This window comes from Mya arenaria, chromosome 11 (genome assembly GCF_026914265.1).
Source record: "Mya arenaria isolate MELC-2E11 chromosome 11, ASM2691426v1".
NCBI classification, from domain to species: Eukaryota; Metazoa; Mollusca; class Bivalvia; order Myida; family Myidae; genus Mya; species Mya arenaria.
In genome coordinates, this window is record NC_069132.1 from 24,085,975 (window position 1) to 24,110,026 (window position 24,052).

Below are 24,052 nucleotides of genomic sequence, written 5' to 3' on the forward strand. Positions count from 1 at the left end.
TTTTTCAAAGCCACACCGTAAAGCGTGAAAGATATTTAAAATAATAAACATTTTGGCAGTTTTGAACATTCGACTTATCCCATTTACACCACAAATGTTTTTTGAAGACGTTGCGTTCATCGGCACATACATGCAATTTGAGGAAAAACTCACAACATATTTCTTGCTTATTTTGCAATTTACAGGCACCAACCGGTATGTTGCATACTTAAATAAGTTATGTATTTTTTTTTACAGTTGACCATCTACGTCCACCGCCACCGCCCCCAAGAACACAAATCCCACCGGTCAAACTAGAAACAGATCCAGTTGACGGTAATTATATAATAGATTAGATGTCCATGTACAAATGATTTCTGATTAAGCGTTAAATGTTTGAACTTTTGATTTTAGAGATTGCATTGGATTAAGTTAAGCATATGTATATGCAATAACAATCTCATAATAAATACGAAGGTTTGATAATAATTTTAACTCATGTTTATATTTATGACAAGTGTGATTAGTCATGGGCTCACTTGTAACGAAAGAGTTTGTTAAAAGGCTTCTATAGCACTCCAAATAAAGTTCGATCAAATGGATTTATACAAGAAATCTCTACAATATCACTCCATTAAACATGGCTGTCCTATAGCCCTCCTATAATGTAATAAGAAGGTCGGACCACTGAAATCGCTGGATAGAAGTAATATAGGAAAGAAATGTGTATATATTTTAGTTTAAATGCATTTATCAGTACATGCTCAGAACTGAGAAAAATGGTTGAAGATAAAGTATGAATGTTTGATTCTAAAGCAGTGGAATGTACAGCTTTTCGTAGCTGCAGACGTGTTGAGGTTCTTAACACTCAAATGTTTTGGAATCACACTATTCAATTTAAACACAAACATATTTAAGAATATTCGCTAAAACCAATATCAATGTTATTTGTTATTTCCATACCGACGATGATGTTTCGTAATGTGCACCTCGTATTCGTTCTTTTTAAACACCCTTGTAACACGAATGCATTTTTATTTTATGGCAAATTTTAATGATAATGGTTGTGGCAAAAACTAAAAGCATGTAGAAAACCCTGTTTGATTGAACATGTGGGTACCGCAATCGCGGTCAAGTCTTGATAGTGTCTCCAAATTGGTCAATGGGCATAACACAACACTTATTTTACCAACGACCATGAGCCTTTCTACATATACGCGTATTGACTTGCAATCGTTATGTGTTCCATCTTTTTAATGGGGCGTACACAGTTATGACATCAGTTAGTCCTTAAACAATTCTGCTACTGCCGCCTATTCGTACTGGGTCTTGGAATGCGATATTGACAGTCTGAAACGTAAGTTTTGAATTTATACGCCGTTTTTCATATAATATAGCATGGATCAGTTTTAACAGTAAGCTAGTTAGAAAACAGTGCGCATAGTGTGGGGCTTGAACGTAAGAACGCCGGTTAATAGCTAGAAGCGCTACTTGTCCACTTGATAGTTTTATAGCAATACAGAAAGCTTGCAAGTTTAATCTGAAAACCTGAATTGTGAAATATCGGTAAATTATGCGTCTTTTGATTTCGACGTTCGGATTAGGACGCATATTAAAAATTGATTGATGACTATCATTTAACCTCAATTTAGTTGACATCGCTGGGTGGCTGATTTCATTATTTACATTTATATAATCGACGACGTGATTTTTTATCAATATATTTTCGCTTTATGATTTTAGATGAGACGTTCAGTTTCACTCCGGCAAAAACTGAAAAAGAGACGAAAAGCGATAGCGAATGGGATGATTATTCCACTGGTAAGATAAAATTATTGATTGCGTCCGATTTTAATATTTTTTCCGTCATATGGTATCATTGCGTAAGCTCATAAATGCCAAATGAAACTTATTTTTTATGTAGGCCAGTCATATTTAAACTAAACTTTTCTACTTTATATCGCGATATTTCGACTAATAAACTCGAAATGCTCACAAATTTCATTTTAATATCTCAAACGTTTGACTCAGTATTTTTTTTACTATGCATGGTATGTTTGTATCTGGTCATTCAGTAATTGAAACTATCAGTTCATAATCAGTAAATAAGTATTTGTTTAAATTTCTTTTCATTATCTGCAAGTTGAAACTGGCTCCGTTAGTGCATACATCGTAGTGTTTTGCTACCGTTCGGAACGGTGTGAAGTTTAGCCAATAAATTAATTTTAACAGTTTTCAGAATTGCGAAAACATTTTTCAAGCATATTTCCTATTTACTCGCACCGACCGGCTTTGCTCAGGTCCTAATGGTGTATATGTACATCAGGGTTACAAACAGGCTCACAACCCCATTTGTTATAATTGGGCTTGGGTACTAGGGATTCAGGCCTAACGCTAATCTAAGAGACTGGTGCCCCTAGTGAAATTGTTTATAAAGCTGATTATATTTATATCATGGTACTAATCATTATTTGTACGGCAAATGACCAAGGAAAATAACTTGACAACTATACGGCAAATATTGAACGCTCACAATAATTGTTTACGATAAGTCCTGAACTTTATGTTCACTGATATACTGCACTCGTAAATAATTTCAAAATATTTCTATCAATAATACATAAAGCAAAATAATATTTTTTTCAAAATTACTTTTACAGTTGACTTTCTTCCGCCAAAGAGGACGCCGCTTGGAATACCAATCCCACCAATCGAAAAAGAAACAGACCCAGATGGCGGTAATATAATTAGATAAGATTTCACTGTATAATTTCTTGCTGATTAAGCTTCTCTGTTCGGACCTAAAGATTTGAATATATTAGATTTGTATTTATACCGAATTTCTTTCAAATATCACCCTCTATTAAAGAGGATTGACCTGTATATCGTCCAAGCCAACCCAATTACATTCCTAAACAAAGAAAAATAAGAAAGATAGACGTAGACATGCCAAACTGCAAAAATGAAATAAAACAGCCAAATATGTATGTCGATTACGAACAGATTTCCGCAAAGAATGGAGGCCCCTCGCTATATTCATTTCAATACTTAAGCTTGAATGAAAGCATTTGATGCAAAGATGCATTAGAATACAACTGCACTGTTATTTACTGGGGAAATGTTTAAATGAAATTAGCTTGATCCAAAAATATGTAAAACTCTCGAATTTTGCATGTGTTCGGTACAGATGACGAAAGCCTTACGACGGTAAAATATCAAAACATTAAAATCATGTAGCAAGTATCGAGGTCAGAAAATCTATCTAAACAAGGACCCATTCTGCAAGTTAAGACTAGTGTTAATGGCAAAAAACCTTGAAACAAAAGGAGTCACACAGAAACACTTACAGGAACTAGAACAAATAATTAGTAGTTTTACATTGAACGTTAAAAGGCCAATCTAAAGCGAGAAAAAAGTATCATTGAGGAACACGTATGAGCATACAAGCATTAATATGATATTCAGTTTAAACTAAAATATATAACAACGATTGTGAAACAATTTATTACAACATTATATTTATGACTCGATCGATTGGGGGGGGGGGGGGTGCAGGTCGGTAAGTTGAGAAGCGAGTGCTCTAAACACTTCGCTTGCCGGATGACAGCCAAAGGTTGATGTTTAAAATTATGCGTTGTAACACTGTAATACCGGGCAAAACAAGGAAACACTTTCTTGGTATATTAGATGAAAGCTGTAACACACATTTTTTTTCAAGTGTAAATGCATAGAGATGGTAACTGTTATAATAAGGCAATGGAATTTTGAAGTAAATTCGAACAGCTTTCCAAAGCCTGAACACGTCATGAATATATAAACACTCAGCCGTTTGGAAACCATACAATTACATTTAAACACTGACCATTTTTTTCAAAATCAAAAGTGGTTGGATAACAAAAAGTAAGGCATGGTAAAATGGAAAAAAAGCAACAGAACATTCACTCATTTTACTCGCCAAAGACTCGCTTACAAACATGTTTCTGAATTCGTTTTTTTTTTTAAATTAAGTGACGACTAATGAAATATCGTATATATCTATGTACAGCGTCTATTGAAGGAAATACCAAGAGAGAATCAAGAGAAGGCGGGTTTAAACAAGATGTTCGATGACTTGGAAAAGTATTTTTTATGCAAGTTCAAATGCATCTCTGCGTGTTCTGGGCTTTTATTATACACATATGCGGATTAAGAGAAACATATCCTAGTGGGAAAAATGGCATGATAAGACATTTGTCGAAAAAATGTCAATTAGTTTGATGAGTTCAGGCTGTTTACCTCAATTTCATTGTAACATAAGTGAATTAAGATACAGGTAGAAACTACCTCGGGGCATGTAGGAGTTTTACAAACTTATGTTGTTATAGAATTTTACTTTTACTGGGGTTATTAAAGAACTGATATGAATGCACATTTTCTTATTCCGTTCGTATAATACAGAATAAGGGGCTTGACAATGTTCTTCGTTGATTTTGTCAGGTAAAAATCTTAAGCCGTTCAATATTGATTATTCGGCAGTTTGTAAATGACTTAAATAAATTATAGTTTCTTAAGAGTGACGTATGTAGGACGTTGGTTTTTAACAAGAATACATGACGTTTAAATTTATCCGAGTAAAGCAAAACGAAATTCTGGATTCAAGCACTTAAACCTTCATTTTCACACTCATATTTTTCAAATTATTTTTATATGCAACAACGTAAAACGCGTCATGAATAGTTAAGGCGGTTGAACACTCATTTTATCCCATTTATTCCACAAAGGTATTGTAAAGACGTTGCGTTCATCGGTACATAAATGCAACTTTTAAGGAAAATTTTCGAAAACCCGGGACTGTTTTCAGCTCTGTGTGGACTTAATTTCGATAAATATGTATTTATAGAAACGACAATGAAAGAAAACACTTCTTTCACACAGTTTTGCTATTTATTGCACAGACTGATTTCCTTTGGCACCTAAGGGTGCATTAAATTTTCATAAACAGCTATAGATAGCAAAAATGAACGCTTTTCTTTCTATTTTTTTCCATACACTCTCTCTAATTCCGGAGTTTAATAATTTATTAAACGCATACATGTATAAACTTTGTAAAATAGGTGTAAAATTCAATCCACATGTAAAACTAACTGCAATTTGTAATCATTAAAACACTTAAACTGCTGCAGTCTTTGGACGAAAACGAAACCTTACATCGCCACCTTAGAGACCTGACCAACCCACAAACCTACCTGAAACGGATTTCTCTCAGCACTCTTATCCATAATTGTATTTCTGATTAACTATTACTTAAAAATTGGTTTTATTAACATCAAGATAAGTAAAGTTATTTATTAGTTTTCTAATGAAATCACTAAAACCAATACAAATCTTACTTGGTATTTTTATTCCGACGATGGTATTCCGAAATGCTTACCTCGTGCTCGTTTGTTGTTCTTTCGAATTCACGAGCCCCTCGAATGTGTATCTGTAATGCATATGTTTGGTGTTATGACAAAACTTAGTGATAGCCGTAATGGTAAAAACTATAAAACATATATAAAACATTGTTTGAGTGTACATGAAACTATAAAAGTATTAAGTTCGGTCAACGGACGTGTACGTTCTTCTAAATTTGTCAATGGGAACACCAAGAGAAGTGTTAATCCAGCGTTTTAAGCCTTGATACATATAAGCGTACTTATACGCTATTGGCATGTGTTCGATGTGTTATTGGACCTTGAACGAATATCAATAGTTAATATTTAAATATTTCCACCACTACCGTCAATCGGTATGTATTTGTATATTATCTGTATAGAAAGCGATGGCAGTTTCAGTTGTAAGAGGACATACATTAATTGCGCCTTAGCTTGCTACTATTTCCATCATCAGCTATTATTACGGAATATATTACTGAAATATGTTTTTGGTGTAAGTTGATCGATATATCTATTTTATTAGAAACTGAGAAACCTTCGAAATTCGAAAGTCGAAATTTTCAGATGCTAAATGTCTATAATGATCAAATTAAGAGTTAGTAAGTCGACATTTTGAGATAATAAGATACAACTCGATTTGATAACTTAAGACTCATAAATTAAGACTTTGTTGAATATGTCGTAATTTTGACTACTTGAGTCAAACTGTTCAGTGACTATGAAGCAATTTCGATAAGTCAAAATTCGAAATCAGACGACACCTTTTTCAGAATGTTATACCGTAATCGTAAGTTTTTTATTGTATAGTTTGATAGCTGCCTTTGTATGATTTCACCGTACGTATGAGATGTCTTGCTTCGTCTAGATTTATTCCTTTGCAGGTGATGTTTGTATCCCGTCGTTCAGTACTTGAAAATGGTTTATCATTAGTATCAGTTTAAAGTATAAGTTTTGATAAGGATTCATGTTTTTTAAGATGATACTGACTCCGATTTGGCATAAATTGTTTAGTTTTGCTATTTTTTTATATACCGGTATACAGTTAGCCCAGTATACTGTTCCAATGAACGACTATTTATACTATCAATTTTTAAAACTGCGTAACTTATTTCTTGGTTTTAACATATTTTATTCAACATATACAAACAAACCACACAGAATATGCACAAACACAAGTTGTCTATAATATTGAAATGGAAGGGAACGATAGCATAGCTTATAGAGTTATTTTTCGTAGGCATTTTATTACTTATTTACCCGAAAAATGCGTATGATTGACGAATAGCAGTTGACAACCATATATGTTGACAACAATGTCATTGATAAATATCCAAAATAAAGGGGCCCTTGAATAGAACTTTGGGGTACGCCAGCCTCATGAATGACCCAACCGGACAAGGAGCCAGGGAGAACTACACGTTGCCTACGTTTGCTAAGATAGTCACTAAACCACGAAAGTAAGTTGCCATTAACACCAGATTCCTGTAGCTTCACAATCAAGACCTTGTTCCAAACTTTATCAAATGCCTTACTGATATCAAAGAATACTGCTCTAACCGCAAGGTCATCATCTAATGCCTAACAAAATGTGTTGTAAATGCATGCAAGCTGATTAACAGTAGAATCGCCTGGCCGAAAATCTGACTGGAACGGTGTAAAAATCTTCCATTGTATTAAGTAGGGAGAAGTAGAAGATAGTTAACAGGAAGAATGAAATCACCATTTTTAAAAACTGCACAAGCATTTGCAACTTTCAACGGTTTGAAATCTACCGATTGAAAAAAGACATGCTCAAAAGGGAACACAACGGGCGAGCTAACGAGTGAGAACATTTTTTTTAGGATTTGATTGCTTATGCCATCAAGTCCTGAAGCATTATAAGCAGACAGTGATGATATAATGTCGATGATCTCACTTGGTAGCTCTGTGATATTGTCAATATTGCGGTTACTGTAATAATTCCTAGCTGAAGGAACAATATGGCCGCTATAATCTAAAAAAAAAAGATTTTTAAAGTTAGTATTGAGAATTTCAGCTTTACTAGCGTCACCTAGGCAAAGTCAACCGTTGGAGGGATCTTGAATTGCATTTATGCTTGGCCTCAGTTGAGGATTAAGAAATGACTTCAGAACCGTCCACCACCCTTTAGACTGAAAAGACCCAGAGCAAAATCTTCTGAGAATTTAGAATAATAGGTTTCTTTTGCGTCACGAATGGCCAAAATTGTTTCATTCCGAAGCTTACAAAATTTTCCCCATAGTTGGTTTGAGTTTGTATTTCAAGCCTAACTAAATTAAAGTTTACGTTTGTGTATAAGATTTTTTACATGTTAAGTCATCCAAGGTACGTCATCTGGTCGAATAATGACTGTTTTAGTTGGAATACATCTTTTTGCTTTAGTAAAATTGGCATTGGTAATATTGTCAGTGTATATATTGATATTAAAATCAGAATGAGAGTCCCAATGATTTCCCTCGGGAAAATGAGTGGTCCATCGTATCGGCGATGACAGACGTGTTATTTCTTGTGATTAGTGAAACTCTTCAATTATGATGTTTTGAATTAAATATGTGTCTTGGAAATGGAGATAAAGACTAATTCAGTGTTTGTGATGTACAGTTCTAAAAAAGGTGGTAGAAAAATAACGCATATGGATGACTTTGATGAATATTTCTAGCGAGGTATTGTATTTTGAAATTTCGACCTTACACTGCTGAACATTAAAAGTCAATCTCGGTACATTTAAATTATCAACTACTTCAACGCCTGATGACCCGAATGAACTTCTCTGTGGATATTCAAAGCTTTATCAACAATGCTGTCGATGCACTGATCCCTTAAGTCATCGAGGTAATGTATGCGAGATTATCAGACGAGGTCGACTCGCTGAAGGCTGAAAATGCTCAACTAAAAGCTCGCATTAGTGCACTCGAGAAAACTGAAGACCACCTAAAACATCTCGAACAATACAGTAGACGTAAAAGCCTGGAAAGCGGGAAGGCGAAAATACAGACGATATCATTATTAAACTTGGGTATGACTTGGGCGGTACGGTATCGCTAAGTGAAATCAATCATTTCCATCGTGCTGGCCTTCCGAGGCACACTGATTCGGCCACGCCACGTGGTATCATTGTAAAATCTACGTCATTCCGTGCGAGAAAGAAACTGTATTCAGTACGTTCACAGGCCAAGCATCACCCGAATCTCAGGTAGGTGTTTGTGAATGAAGATCTTTGCATGGCGCGGTGTGACGTTTTCTACCTTGCCCGATCTTAGTGGGAAAGGGCCATAGAAATAATTACTATAATAGCAATGTCCAGTAAAATTTCGTGATACGCTCTTATTGTTGATCAGTGTAGATTACTCTCACCTACATTGATATTGGTATTTTACACCTGTCAATACATTATCTAGGAATTTAAGCTATTTATCAATATCCTTTATAAATACCACACCTGTTTTCATCATTTACTGTATTTGGCATCGTACTTAATCCCCCCATTGATTGTACTATATTAAATTGATAATCACAGGTTATTACTTTTTGTGATTGTTTTACTACCGCTACCTAAATCATAAGGTTTCCTAAAAACTTTTTTTTTAATTTGAATAAAGAAATTCCTCTTGTGTTAGGTATAGCTAAGAAATAACTTATTGTTCGCATGTTCTGATATTTAACTGGCTAATTGTTTGGCTTTTTGTGGGTTTTCCCTTCTTGTACCTGTATTTCTGGTCCGAAACATAATTATTCTCATAATAGATAAGTCGGTTTGCATATGTCAATATATCAATTAAGCTGAAGTTAAGCCTGTTTAATGGTAATTTTGTTTATTCATTGCTTGTGTAAAATAAACTAAACTAATATTAATTAATTGTATGCATTGCCTGTATAATAATTACTAGTCTTAGAAGTTAACATATATATAAGTGCTGTTTAATATTTATACGGAAAGCTAAATGCATTACTAGTTCGAGTAATCGCATAATCGAGCTGTGTACTCAGCTGTACTGTTCAACGGACTACATTAGATAATTATCGTAGACTATGCCTATATCAATGTTAAATATGAGCATCGAATGCTTGTGTAAATGGTTATATATATGTATATAAAGTATTGTGTAATATGAATAACAATAACCTGTCTGGATTACTAATTTGATGAGATCGATTTTGAGATTAGTTGTATAGTTCTACAGAAATTATTATTACTTAATACTAATGTTCGAATATTTACAACAAATAATTGATATTATTGTAACCCTCCATCACCATTCCCTACACAAACTATCTTGACATTGTTTTGGAAACAACATCACGTGTCATATTCAAATCAAGAGTTCTTCTTTCTATTCCCCAACTTTGCATGTCATTTGTTTCATGATAGTTTGTGGGTACATATCAGCGACACTTTATGTCGTCAATCACAAGCTACCGGCGGTCATATCGTTCGTGTTTCTTATTCACTCTATTTCATGAAAACATCTTGTAATATAACCCCGGCCGCTGGTTTGACACAATTAAACGTCAGTGGAAGTTGGAAAAGCAGTATTACTTTTATAATTTCCATTCCAATCCTATAGAGCGTATTAGCTCTGATTTTTCTTAAATTATACCATGCTCCGTACCCAATACCAATCACTGGTAAAAATCCGACCTAATGAAATTGAACATCGTGGGTTATGGTTTGTGCTGGTCTTTTCATTTTTTGCTTAACTTATAGTTGAATGTTGGATTGTTGGGCTTATTATCTGGTGATGTTTACCCAAATCCTGGCCCTGATTCAGTTTCATTTACACCAGAGTCAAGCTCAGAGTTATCCCCACTTCTTTTGTCACAACATCATGTTTAATTCATCCATTACAAAGTCTATTAAGCAAATAAGATAAACTTTTCTCTAAACTGAGTGGGTTTGATAGCATAGCTTTCACTGAAACATTAAATTTCTTTCTAAGATAAATCCTTCAATGGTTATCACGGGCCTGAGAGACGCGATACACTAGTAGACAAACATATAAGAGTCTATAAAAAGTATAAAAAGTATAAAAGTCTATTCACTTCTCGCGTCGTCCTGATTTAGAGCTCCAATGTCTCGAATGCAAATGCGTATGGGTCGAGATTACACTTAAGGACCTTAAAATATTATTAGTTGGTACATTTTAAGCCCCCCTAACTCCTCTGCCACATTTTGCGATTCTACAGAGGATTCTTTGGAACTTGGATTTGATACAGGAACTAGTTATATAATCATCACTGGTGACTTTAACTACAACACCAGCAATATAAGTTACTCTAGACGTGTTCAAACTTTATTGTTCATTATATTGTATATCGAATGTGATAACATAGTCAACTCATTTAACTGAAAGTAACATATGTTTCGCTTGTTTTGAAATTTACTGCATCAACCGGCATGTTGCATACGTAAATAAGATAATAAAAATATTTCATAAATCAACTCATTTTTTTACAGTTGACCATCTTCGCCCACCGCCACCACCACCAAGAACACAAATCCCAACGAGCCAACTAGAAACAGACCCAGATGACGGTAAAAATAGTAAAGATTTCTCTGTACAATAAATTTCAGATTCAGCGTTATGTTTTTGAATCTTTGAATTTAGAGATTGCATTGGATGAAGTTAAGCAAATGTAAACACACAATATCACATGCAATATCAATCTCATAATAAATATGAAGGTTTGAACATATATTTATTTGCGTAAAATAACGCAATTGAAGCCAAAAGCAAATATTTTAATATCGGCTAGTTACAGAACGCAATATAGAAAGCAGAATCCGCAAATAGTTTTAAAATGAACGCGCACTGAATCACATAAACACATGTATTATATGCCTTTGTTTAGATTTTGCTCCGGCCGAGGGCCGATGTTATCTACACGTACATTGTTTTTAAGAATAGAATATGAGCCATCGCATTTGGACAGGTTTTCTTCCCCTGAAATAAACTCTGGGAAGTTGTTAAAACCCGAAAAAGATATGGATCGTATTGTGATGCAATTAAATGCTATTTAGGCGTAAACTATGAATTATTTTTGTTTTAAATGAAACTATAATGCTTCATTTTATCAGTTTTTTGGTGATTGTAGTTCATTCATAAGTATATTTTCTACGTTTTCTTGACATTTTTATTGAGATTGTTAGTTTTTACTTGTGTTTGTAAAATAGGTGTCGCATAAAACCATTATCTTGTGTAAGTGCATACTAACAATCTTTTAACCATTACTATTTGAAAATTATACACTTTTACTATTTAAATCAAATCGCGTAACACGTTGACAGGCTATCGACCTGCTACACACTTTGTGTCATAGTCATGTAATGCCGAATGTAACGGAAAGTATGTGAATATTTCTCAGTTTGTCTCAGTAATTTCAGACCTATATCTTGAGCATGCAGCATAATGCAAATGCATATTTTTTTTAAAAACCCTGATATAAATCGGTTTCTTTTTGTCCAAGAGTGACATATGTTGAAGGAATTAATAAGATACATGTACATCAAACATACAGGTAATAAATAGTATGAGGGTGATTCGAGTCATAGATATTTGGCATTGTTGAATGAAGCCTTAAACATAAACCTAATTAATATGTCCAATTCATTTTGTTGGGATGCATTTGGTTAAGCTGGCATACCCTGGTAGTATACTCAATACGCTTAAGTCAATTTTGGAGTGTAGAGTAGATGTTATTGAAAATTCCTTAATGCTTTATCCGTGGCAGTCCATTGTTTATGAAACCAAAGCTCCATATAAGGTTTTATATGATATTGAGAATTACCCTATACATTATAAGTAATTATTCGGCGTATTTCACATTTCAAGTGACTCATGATCTCAATGAGAATCAAAATTAAACTCTAAAAGTTTTATTAAGGAAATTTTGAGCAAGCATTTACTATCTTTAGATGTTTATGTTAATAATTCTGTTTTACAATTACATGACTATACTCAGGCCGATAACCATTCAACGCTTAAACGTTCTATGATTCTATATCATGGATCAGTTATAACAGTAGGCTAGTAAGAAAACAACGCGCCTAGTGTGGGACTTGGACGAAAGAACGCCGGTTAATTAGCCAGGAGCGCAAGAAATATAAATTAAAACAGAAACATTCTGCAAGTTTAAACATGTGTTTACTGCAATGCATGTTGAAACAAGTTGAGTTCCACTGATACATTTACATGAACTAGTATAATAATTAGTAATTTTACATTGAACGATAATAAAGCATGAAAGCACACAAGCAATAAAAAAAAAGATGATATTAAGATATTAAGTTTCAACTTATATGTTTTACAACTATTGTGAAGCAAGATATTACAAGATTATACTAATCACTCTTACGATTTTGCGCAAGGATTTGGTCCAGCGTTGTGAGGGAAACCGGAGAACCCCGAGGAAACCCACTTGTCCGACTTGGTGACCACAAACCAAATTCACATGCGCCCATGTCGGGAATCGAACACAGGTCGCCTAGGTTTCAAGCAAGTGCGCTAACCATTTTGCTAACCGGACAACCTAAAGATGATATTTGAAATAATACGTTGAAACACTGAAATATTGGTCAAAACATGGGAACTCTTTCTTGTTTTATTAGATTAAAGCTGTTAAACACATTTATTCATGTGTTAATGCCCAAAGATGGTTTAAAATATAAAAAAATGACAATGAAATTATGTAGAAAATTCGAAAAAAAAATCCAAAGCCTGAACACGTTATGAATTTGTAAACACTAAGCCGTTTGGAAACCATTCAATTAAATTTAAACACATACAATTTATTTCAAGTTCAAAAGTAGTTGGATAACAAAAAGTAAGGCATGGTAAAAAGGAAAAAAATGCAACTGAATATTTACTCAATAACTCATTTAAATCGACATGGGCTCGCTTACAAATGTTTTTTCCTGAACTCGTTGATTTTTGTTTTAAATTAATTGGCGACTTGTGAACTATCATATATATCTAAGTATTTTATTTACACAAGTTCAAATGCATCTCTGCGGGTTCTGGTATTTTATTATACAAAAATGCGGATTAAGAGAAAATATCTTTGTGGGAAAATGGCATTATAAGACATTTGTCGAAGATAATGTCAATATGTTCATGAGTTAATGAGTTCAGGCTGTTTAATATATTGTAACATAAGTGAACTATGATATAGGTAGAAACTCCCTCGAGGCATGTGGACATTTTATAAACTTAAGTTGTTATAGAATGGTACTATTGCTGGGGTTATTAAGAACTTATATGAATGCACATTTTCTTATTCCGACAAATGTAAATCTGAATTCTAATCTCTTAAATCTTCATTTTTACACTCATATTTTTCAAATTATATCTTGGATAATCCTTTTTATACGCAACAACGTAAGACGTCAAAGATAGTTAAGGCTGTTTTGAACATTCATTTTATCCCATTTATTCCACCAAGGTATTGTGAAGACGTTGCTTTCATCGGCACATAAATGCAAATTTTAAGGAAAGACGTGAGTGCCGTGTGGAAGCTATTAAAAGTTGCCCCGCTCTTACATTTAATTTTGTCATAATTTCCAGTTTTACAGAGACTGTGATCGGTAGTGTTTAGTTTACATAATCTTAGCCATGTTGAAGACATTTTTTATACAAAGGTTGTAGTACATTTTTCTAATCACTCAGTTTTTTATTCACACAATTTATATTACTGAATTACTAATCACTCATGAGTTTTTAGACCTCATTTAATATGCCAGGATCCTACACTCAAATTTGTTACGTTGATTTTAGGTAGTTCCAAATATAGCTTTTTGGCAATGTTCTGCAACGTTTCTATTAACGAGGTGGCTATACTTACAAATAATTATGAATTAATAAAAACTTACAGTACCTAAAAATATGTACTAAAAACCTTTAACTAGGAGGCAGGCTTCGTTAACTTTGAATCAACATCCTTTCCCTGATCTGTTTAAAAAGACACCTGTAGTAAATATTCGTAGATTGAATTTACATCTAGCTAATACTTGTCAAGTAAGTTATAACACAGATTCAAATAATTTAAGAGTGGAAGTCTCTCCATTAAAATTACCAATAGTGCGAACGTTACGATGGGGCTTGTTTCCTAAAATTTCTTCGTGCATTTCTGGGAAATGTATTGGCTGTTCCTTCTTCGAAATAGCTCTAATATTACCTCGTCCATAAATAAAAGGACATTTAATTGTTTACTTACTGAAAACGTCTCTTGAAAAACATCTAATATTATTTATGTTCTCACTTGAAATGTAGATACTAGTGGAATACAGTATGAAGGTCAGACAGGGAGGCCATTGAAAGCCCGATTACGTGAACAAGTTTATAAAATCAAAAGAATAATAACTCCTTAAATTTTCTATATCAACATTTTTACAAGAAGGGGCATAATTTAGATAGATTAACCATTCATACAGTAGAACGCCTTATATTTACAGATAAGGAAAGTAGTTCTTATAAATTTTAAGCAAGACGCATCGCAGAACTTAACTGGATTAAACGCTTGCAAACTCCATATCCGCTTGGACTTAATGAAAATAATATTTCAAAATGTAATAATATTGATATTTTTTCATTATTTAAAGATAGAAAGCGTAAGGCAAGATCACATGGCAAGAGAATTAATGGAGATATTAAAAGAAAACAACGTAGAACAATTGATATGGATCAGTGTAATAGTTTCTTGTTACAAAATGGCAAACATCGACTTCTTTCTACTTTATGTTCCCTTTCAGCAACTTCTTTACGGTCACTTGATAGGGAAGCTGATAATATTATTTTAAGAACTGATCCGAAGTATGAATGCGCTTGTATCGTTAATGGATATACTAACCATTACCTTCATCCCACTATTGAGAATGTTGATATTGGCAAAAGATATCACATAAAACTTTCTTTAAGCAACAAGAGTATAGATCTTCTTTATCTAAATAATTTATTTAAGAATAAAAATGTAGAAAAATGTACTCCACAATACTTTAAGAATAAAGAAATGCCAATTATGTTACAAATATAAAAAGCCTTTATTAAAAATAATCTTCTTAGAAAACTGCTAAATAAAGGTCTTAAATACCGGATAGCATCTGAACTTAATTTCCATATAGGTTAATTAGAATTGACAGACACTTGATCCAAATAGTAGAAAGTTGGTGCAAAAGAGAAGGGGTCGAACCAAATGCCTTATAGCCGTGGCTGAATAAAATATTGTACTTAATAGATAGAGAGTTTTGCAACAATAATCCGTTGGCCCTTCCCCCAAAGTCTATTTCGAGTACTCCAAAGTTGATCATTGATATCAAATCCCTACATAAAAAAAAATGTATTTGTACCAGCTGAATAAGCAGCTAATAATGTAATCATAGTTTGACGTTTATATTATGTAAATACTATTATTGAAGAGTTACAATCTTCCAGAACTTACATTTCTAGCCAACTCGATGAAGAAAGTGTTATTAAAATACATATTGATTATAATGCTTAATTTCAAGTTCTTTTGAATGATGATCATAAAAACATTCCTACAATACACTGGTTGCCTAAAATGCATAAAAATCAGTATAAATCACGATTTATTGTTAATTCCATTTCTTGTTCTACTAAACAAGTTTGAATTTTACTAACATCTTGCCTAACTGCTATAAAGTTTCATGTGAAAAAATACTGTAGTAAAGTTTATGAGAATTCTGGAATTAATCTCTTTTGGTCTATCAATAATTCTTTAGATTTAGTTAATAATTTTGAAAATTGACGGTATAAGGACTCAGTGCTTAATACTTATGACATTTCAACGCTCTAAACATCTATTCCACAATCGTAAGTTACAAACAAATTGACCCCTCTTATCGAAAAAACTTTTGCGAGGGAGAAAACTACTTACATGGCAGTTAATGTTAAAAAAGCTTTTTTTTACTAATGATCGCTCAGATAAATATATCTAATGGACATGCACAGATGTCATTGAAGTTTTAAATTTTGTACTCAATAATTCTTTCATAAAATTCGGTAAATGTTTATATAAGCAAACAATTGGAATTCCAATGGGTGCCAATTATGCACCTTTACTTGCAGACCTCTTTTTAAGTCTGGAGATCTAGCTCTTGTTGATAAATTCAATAGCACTTTTAGATATATTGATGATATTCTAAGTTTAGATAATCCTGTGTTTACAGATAACATTTATTCGATATACCCTCCACAATTGCCACTTAATAAATCTAATTCATCCGTTTTAAAAGCATCCTATTTAGATCTGAAACTCAAAGTAAAGGAAGATAAATTGAGTATCAATCTTTATGATAAACGTGATGATTTTAATTTTAAAATAATTAATTACCCTTCTTTGGATGGTGATGTTCCTAGTTCACCATCATATGGCGTTTTTATTGCACAGTTGATAAGATTTGCTAGAATATGTACATATGTAAAATAATTCAGCTCTCGCAGTAAACTTATGACGCAAAAGCTTCTAAAACAGGGTTTCAGATATTATAGATTAAGGAAAATTTTCTCAAAATTTGTTAATGGTCATTTTAATCTCATATCAAAGTACAATAGTAGTAAATTAAGGTTCGTGGCACTGGGCAAACGCCAAAAACATAAAACACAAAATCACAAACAAGAAACATAGAAGAACAGCACAAAACTCCACAAACAGCACATTGCATACACACTATATATATATATAAAAATGGGTATGTTTATCAAAAATTGTTAGGTACCGCCTTGGAATGGTCAGTAAAATTTAAATTTACTGGGGTTTAAACCAGTTTATGGGCACAAACCTCACTCTTATCCCAACAATCCTTAATAAAGTAGCCGTAATATTTTCTAAAATTTGATAGTATTATTTCACCGTACGTATGAGAAGTCTTGCTTCGTCTAGATTGATTCCTTTGCAAGTGATTTTTGTATCCGATCGTTCAGTACTTAAAAATGGTTTATCATTTGTATCAGTTTAAAGTATAAGTTTTGATAAGGATTCAATTTTTTTAAGTTGATACTGGCGCCGATTTATTTTTTTTATTGTTTAGTTTTGCTAGTTGTATATATGCCGGTATAAAGTTTGCCCAATAAACTGCACCAATGAACGCCTTATTATACTTTCAATTTTTAAATAAATTGCTTGTTTTGCAATTTACTCTCACCTGTTACATACGTTAATAAGTTGTGTAAAATATTTCCATCAACTATTTTTTTTACAGTTGACCAGTTACGTCCACCGCCACTGCCACCGAGAATACCAATCCCACCAAGCAAACTAGAAACTGACACATATGACGGTAATAATAGATAAGATTTCTCTGTACAAATAATTTCTGATTCAGGGTATTATTTTGGAAATCTTTGAGTTTTAGAGATTATATTGGCTTAAGTTAAGCAAATGTATACACATAATATCACAGGTACTATCAATCTCTAAATCAATACATATAAGGGTTTAATAATATATTTGTTATATATATTTATGGCCAGTGTAATTGATCATGGGTTTACTTGTATCTAGAGGGTTGGTTAAAATGCTTCGCAAACACTCAAAAGAACAGTCCAGGGAAATTGATTTATGAAGGATTTTCTCTCAAATATCAATCTTTATCAAACATGGCAGACCTGCCATATTTTAATTTGACAAGAAGGCAGAACCAAGTGCTTTGCTAGATGGAAGTTATATAAGAAACAAAGGTATATATGGACATGCCAAACTGAAACAATGAAATCAAACAAGCAAAACTAACTCAATATATCGAAAAATATTTTCGAAAACACTGAAGTTCCGTTGCTACATTTATAAAGTCCATGACATATGTACTTACCGAGAATGCTCAGAAACGAGAAGAATAATTGAAGATAAGGTATCAATATTGTATTGTAAAGCAGTGAAATGTAAAGCTTTCTTAACCTGTACACGTGACATGATGAGATGTTTAACACTATTCAATTTATACACATTCATATTCTAGAGTATTCGCTAAAACCAATACAAATGTTGTTTGGTATTTTAATACCGACGTTGATGTTTCAAAATGTGCACCTCGTAATTGTTTTTAGACACACTTGTTACTCTACTACGTTTCTTAAAGGCATTGTTTTATGACAACGTTCATGGATAGTCGTCGTGGCAAAAACTAAAAACACTTGTCTGATTGAACTTGAGAGTACAACGCGGTCAAGTCTTGATAGTGTCTCCAAAATTGGTCAATGGGCATAACACGACACTTATTTTACCCACGACCATGAGCCTTGCTACATATACGCGTATTGACTTTGTAATCGCAACCGTTATCTGTTCCATCTTTTGAATGGGGCGTTCACAGTTATGCCATAAGTGGGCCCTTAAACTTGCCTGCTACTGCCGCCGCGCTATAATAATGGCAGTCTAAAACATTAGTTTTTAATGTATACGCCGTTTTTCATGTAGCATGGATTAGTTATAACAGTAGGCTAGTAAGAAAACAATGCGCCTAGTGTTGGGCTTGAGCAAAAGAACGACGCTTAATTAGCTATTTGTCAACTTGTCGCAAAAACGCATACTTAACCAAGATATTGCACGAACAAATATTTCAATCGGTTTCTGGCCATAATTTCACCCTAATTTAGTCGACATCACTTGATGGCTGATTTAAATATTAACATCTATACTATTGACGACGTGACATTTTTAACAAATATGTTTTCGCTTTATTATTATAGATGAGTTAAACTGTTTACAATGTCCTGTAAATTTCAACATTGATACAGGAAGCGCAGAAAATATTCTTCCCCGCAAAGATTTTCAAGTGCTAGGTTTAAATTCCCCGTTAGAGCCCCCCTCTGAACGATTGACATCCTATACAGGTAATCGTATTCCAGTTCTAGGAAAAGTTCAGTTGTATTGTAGATACAAAGAAAGGTCAATCAACACATGGTTTCATGTAGTAGATACCCCTACTGTGCCTTTATTGAGCCTGAAATCCTCCATAGATCTAGGTTTAATCGAACTGACATGTACCATTGATAAGCAGTCCTGTGAAAGTACTGGTCAAGTGTTAAACAAACAACAGGTGTTATCTGATTATAAAGACATTTTCACGGGAATTGGTGTAATTCCAGGGTCTTGCAAGCTTCATTTGAAGCAGGATGCTATCCCCGTTGTGAATCCTGCAAGGAGGGTACCTGAAGCATTACGTAACCGACTTCAGGAAGAACTGAATCGAATGGAGAGCGATGGCATAATCTCCAAGGTTAACACCCCGACAGATTGGGTTAACTCCCTTGTTGTAGTAGAAAAACCAAAAACTGGACAATTGAGAATATGTCTAGACCCAAAAGCATTGAATGAGGCAATACGTAGACCGCACTACCCTATGCCGACACTTGACGACGTTACAGTACAGTTAGCTGGTTGTCAATACTTTAGTCTTTTAGACATAACTCATGCTTACTGGAGCATTAGACTGGACGAAGAGTCGTCATATTTGACAACGTTTAGCACCCCGTTTGGTAGATACAGATTCACCCGTCTTCCTTATGGTCTCTGCTGTAGTCAAGATGTATTTTGTCAAAAAGTAGACGGAATCTTTGGAGACATGACAGGTGTCAAGGCAATTGTTGACGACATATTGATATATGGTCGGACAAAAGCAGAGCACGACAAAAATCTGAAAGCAGTACTAGACCGTGCCCGCGACAAAGGCATACGATTCAACGTAGACAAATGCCGCGTAGGACTGTCAGAGATACCTTATTTTGGTCATATGGTTACATCATCAGGGCTGAAAGCAGACACAGCCAAAATAGAGGCAGACATGCTTACAAGTATCGATGTCAAGAAATTTAACTTAACAAGGAAACATTCTGCAAGTTGAAACTAGTGTTTACTGCAATACATGTTGAAACAAGTGGAGTTCCACTGATACATATACATAAACTAGAACAAATAATTAGTAGTCTTATTGAACGATAATAAAATATGTAAGCAAACAAGCATTATACATAAAGATGATATTAAGATATAAAGTTTAAACTTAAATATTTTACAACTATTGTGAAGCAAGATATTACAAGATTATACTAATCACTCTTACGATTTTGCGCAAGGATTTGGTCCAGCGTTGTGAGGGAAACCGGAGAACCCCGAGGAAACCCACTTGTCCGACTTGGTGACCACAAACCAAATTCACATGCGCCCAAGTCGGGAATCGAACACAGGTCGCCTAAGTTTGAAGCGAGTGCGCTAACCATATGATATTTGAAATCATACGTTGAAGCACTGAAATATTTGGGCAAACACTTTTCATGGAAACACTTTCTGGTTATAATAGATGAAAGCTGTAACACACATCTATTCATGTGTTAATGCCCAGAGATGGTTTAATATATTGTTTTTGACAATGATATTTTGTAGAAAATTCGAACATCTTTCCAAAGCCTGTACACGCTATGAATTTGTAAACAGTGAGCCGTTTGGAAACCATTCAATTTAATTTATACACAGTTTTGCTAGTTGTATATATGCCGGTATAAAGTTTGCCCAATAAACTGCACCAATGAACGCCTTATTATACTTTCAATTTTTAAATAAATTGCTTGTTTTGCAATTTACTCTCACCTGTTACATACGTTAATAAGTTGTGTAAAATATTTCCATCAACTATTTTTTTTACAGTTGACCAGTTACGTCCACCGCCACTGCCACCGAGAATACCAATCCCACCAAGCAAACTAGAAACTGACACATATGACGGTAATAATAGATAAGATTTCTCTGTACAAATAATTTCTGATTCAGGGTATTATTTTGGAAATCTTTGAGTTTTAGAGATTATATTGGCTTAAGTTAAGCAAATGTATACACATAATATCACAGGTACTATCAATCTCTAAATCAATACATATAAGGGTTTAATAATATATTTGTTATATATATTTATGGCCAGTGTAATTGATCATGGGTTTACTTGTATCTAGAGGGTTGGTTAAAATGCTTCGCAAACACTCAAAAGAACAGTCCAGGGAAATTGATTTATGAAGGATTTTCTCTCAAATATCAATCTTTATCAAACATGGCAGACCTGCCATATTTTAATTTGACAAGAAGGCAGAACCAAGTGCTTTGCTAGATGGAAGTTATATAAGAAACAAAGGTATATATGGACATGCCAAACTGAAACAATGAAATCAAACAAGCAAAACTAACTCAATATATCGAAAAATATTTTCGAAAACACTGAAGTTCCGTTGCTACATTTATAAAGTCCATGACATATGTACTTACCGAGAATGCTCAGAAACGAGAAGAATAATTGAAGATAAGGTATCAATATTGTATTGTAAAGCAGTGAAATGTAAAGCTTTCTTAACCTGTACACGTGACATGATGAGATGTTTAACACTATTCAATTTATACACATTCATATTCTAGAGTATTCGCTAAAACCAATACAAATGTTGTTTGGTATTTTAATACCGACGTTGATGTTTCAAAATGTGCACCTCGTAATTGTTTTTAGACACACTTGTTACTCTACTACGTTTCTTAAAGGCATTGTTTTATGACAACGTTCATGGATAGTCGTCGTGGCAAAAACTAAAAACACTTGTCTGATTGAACTTGAGAGTACAACGCGGTCAAGTCTTGATAGTGTCTCCAAAATTGGTCAATGGGCATAACACGACACTTATTTTACCCACGACCATGAGCCTTGCTACATATACGCGTATTGACTTTGTAATCGCAACCGTTATCTGTTCCATCTTTTGAATGGGGCGTTCACAGTTATGCCATAAGTGGGCCCTTAAACTTGCCTGCTACTGCCGCCGCGCTATAATAATGGCAGTCTAAAACATTAGTTTTTAATGTATACGCCGTTTTTCATGTAGCATGGATTAGTTATAACAGTAGGCTAGTAAGAAAACAATGCGCCTAGTGTTGGGCTTGAGCAAAAGAACGACGCTTAATTAGCTATTTGTCAACTTGTCGCAAAAACGCATACTTAACCAAGATATTGCACGAACAAATATTTCAATCGGTTTCTGGCCATAATTTCACCCTAATTTAGTCGACATCACTTGATGGCTGATTTAAATATTAACATCTATACTATTGACGACGTGACATTTTTAACAAATATGTTTTCGCTTTATTATTATAGATGAGTTAAACTGTTTACAATGTCCTGTAAATTTCAACATTGATACAGGAAGCGCAGAAAATATTCTTCCCCGCAAAGATTTTCAAGTGCTAGGTTTAAATTCCCCGTTAGAGCCCCCCTCTGAACGATTGACATCCTATACAGGTAATCGTATTCCAGTTCTAGGAAAAGTTCAGTTGTATTGTAGATACAAAGAAAGGTCAATCAACACATGGTTTCATGTAGTAGATACCCCTACTGTGCCTTTATTGAGCCTGAAATCCTCCATAGATCTAGGTTTAATCGAACTGACATGTACCATTGATAAGCAGTCCTGTGAAAGTACTGGTCAAGTGTTAAACAAACAACAGGTGTTATCTGATTATAAAGACATTTTCACGGGAATTGGTGTAATTCCAGGGTCTTGCAAGCTTCATTTGAAGCAGGATGCTATCCCCGTTGTGAATCCTGCAAGGAGGGTACCTGAAGCATTACGTAACCGACTTCAGGAAGAACTGAATCGAATGGAGAGCGATGGCATAATCTCCAAGGTTAACACCCCGACAGATTGGGTTAACTCCCTTGTTGTAGTAGAAAAACCAAAAACTGGACAATTGAGAATATGTCTAGACCCAAAAGCATTGAATGAGGCAATACGTAGACCGCACTACCCTATGCCGACACTTGACGACGTTACAGTACAGTTAGCTGGTTGTCAATACTTTAGTCTTTTAGACATAACTCATGCTTACTGGAGCATTAGACTGGACGAAGAGTCGTCATATTTGACAACGTTTAGCACCCCGTTTGGTAGATACAGATTCACCCGTCTTCCTTATGGTCTCTGCTGTAGTCAAGATGTATTTTGTCAAAAAGTAGACGGAATCTTTGGAGACATGACAGGTGTCAAGGCAATTGTTGACGACATATTGATATATGGTCGGACAAAAGCAGAGCACGACAAAAATCTGAAAGCAGTACTAGACCGTGCCCGCGACAAAGGCATACGATTCAACGTAGACAAATGCCGCGTAGGACTGTCAGAGATACCTTATTTTGGTCATATGGTTACATCATCAGGGCTGAAAGCAGACACAGCCAAAATAGAGGCAGACATGCTTACAAGTATCGATGTCAAGAAATTTAACTTAACAAGGAAACATTCTGCAAGTTGAAACTAGTGTTTACTGCAATACATGTTGAAACAAGTGGAGTTCCACTGATACATATACATAAACTAGAACAAATAATTAGTAGTCTTATTGAACGATAATAAAATATGTAAGCAAACAAGCATTATACATAAAGATGATATTAAGATATAAAGTTTAAACTTAAATATTTTACAACTATTGTGAAGCAAGATATTACAAGATTATACTAATCACTCTTACGATTTTGCGCAAGGATTTGGTCCAGCGTTGTGAGGGAAACCGGAGAACCCCGAGGAAACCCACTTGTCCGACTTGGTGACCACAAACCAAATTCACATGCGCCCAAGTCGGGAATCGAACACAGGTCGCCT

General features: G+C 34.2%; 1 protein-coding gene across 2 annotated transcripts in view; it reads left to right on the plus strand.

The window, feature by feature from the left end:
• The window catches only part of LOC128210005 (uncharacterized), a 44,850-nt gene that overhangs the window by 12,921 nt on the left and 7,877 nt on the right, over positions 1–24,052 (plus strand). For both annotated transcript variants that reach the window (XM_052914297.1, XM_052914298.1), the window contains exons 6-11: positions 238–315; positions 1,723–1,800; positions 2,640–2,717; positions 10,867–10,944; positions 17,623–17,700; positions 21,063–21,140. In XM_052914297.1, coding sequence (XP_052770257.1) covers positions 238–315; positions 1,723–1,800; positions 2,640–2,717; positions 10,867–10,944; positions 17,623–17,700; positions 21,063–21,140 — 468 coding nt within the window. The remainder of the gene's footprint in view (positions 1–237; positions 316–1,722; positions 1,801–2,639; positions 2,718–10,866; positions 10,945–17,622; positions 17,701–21,062; positions 21,141–24,052) is intronic.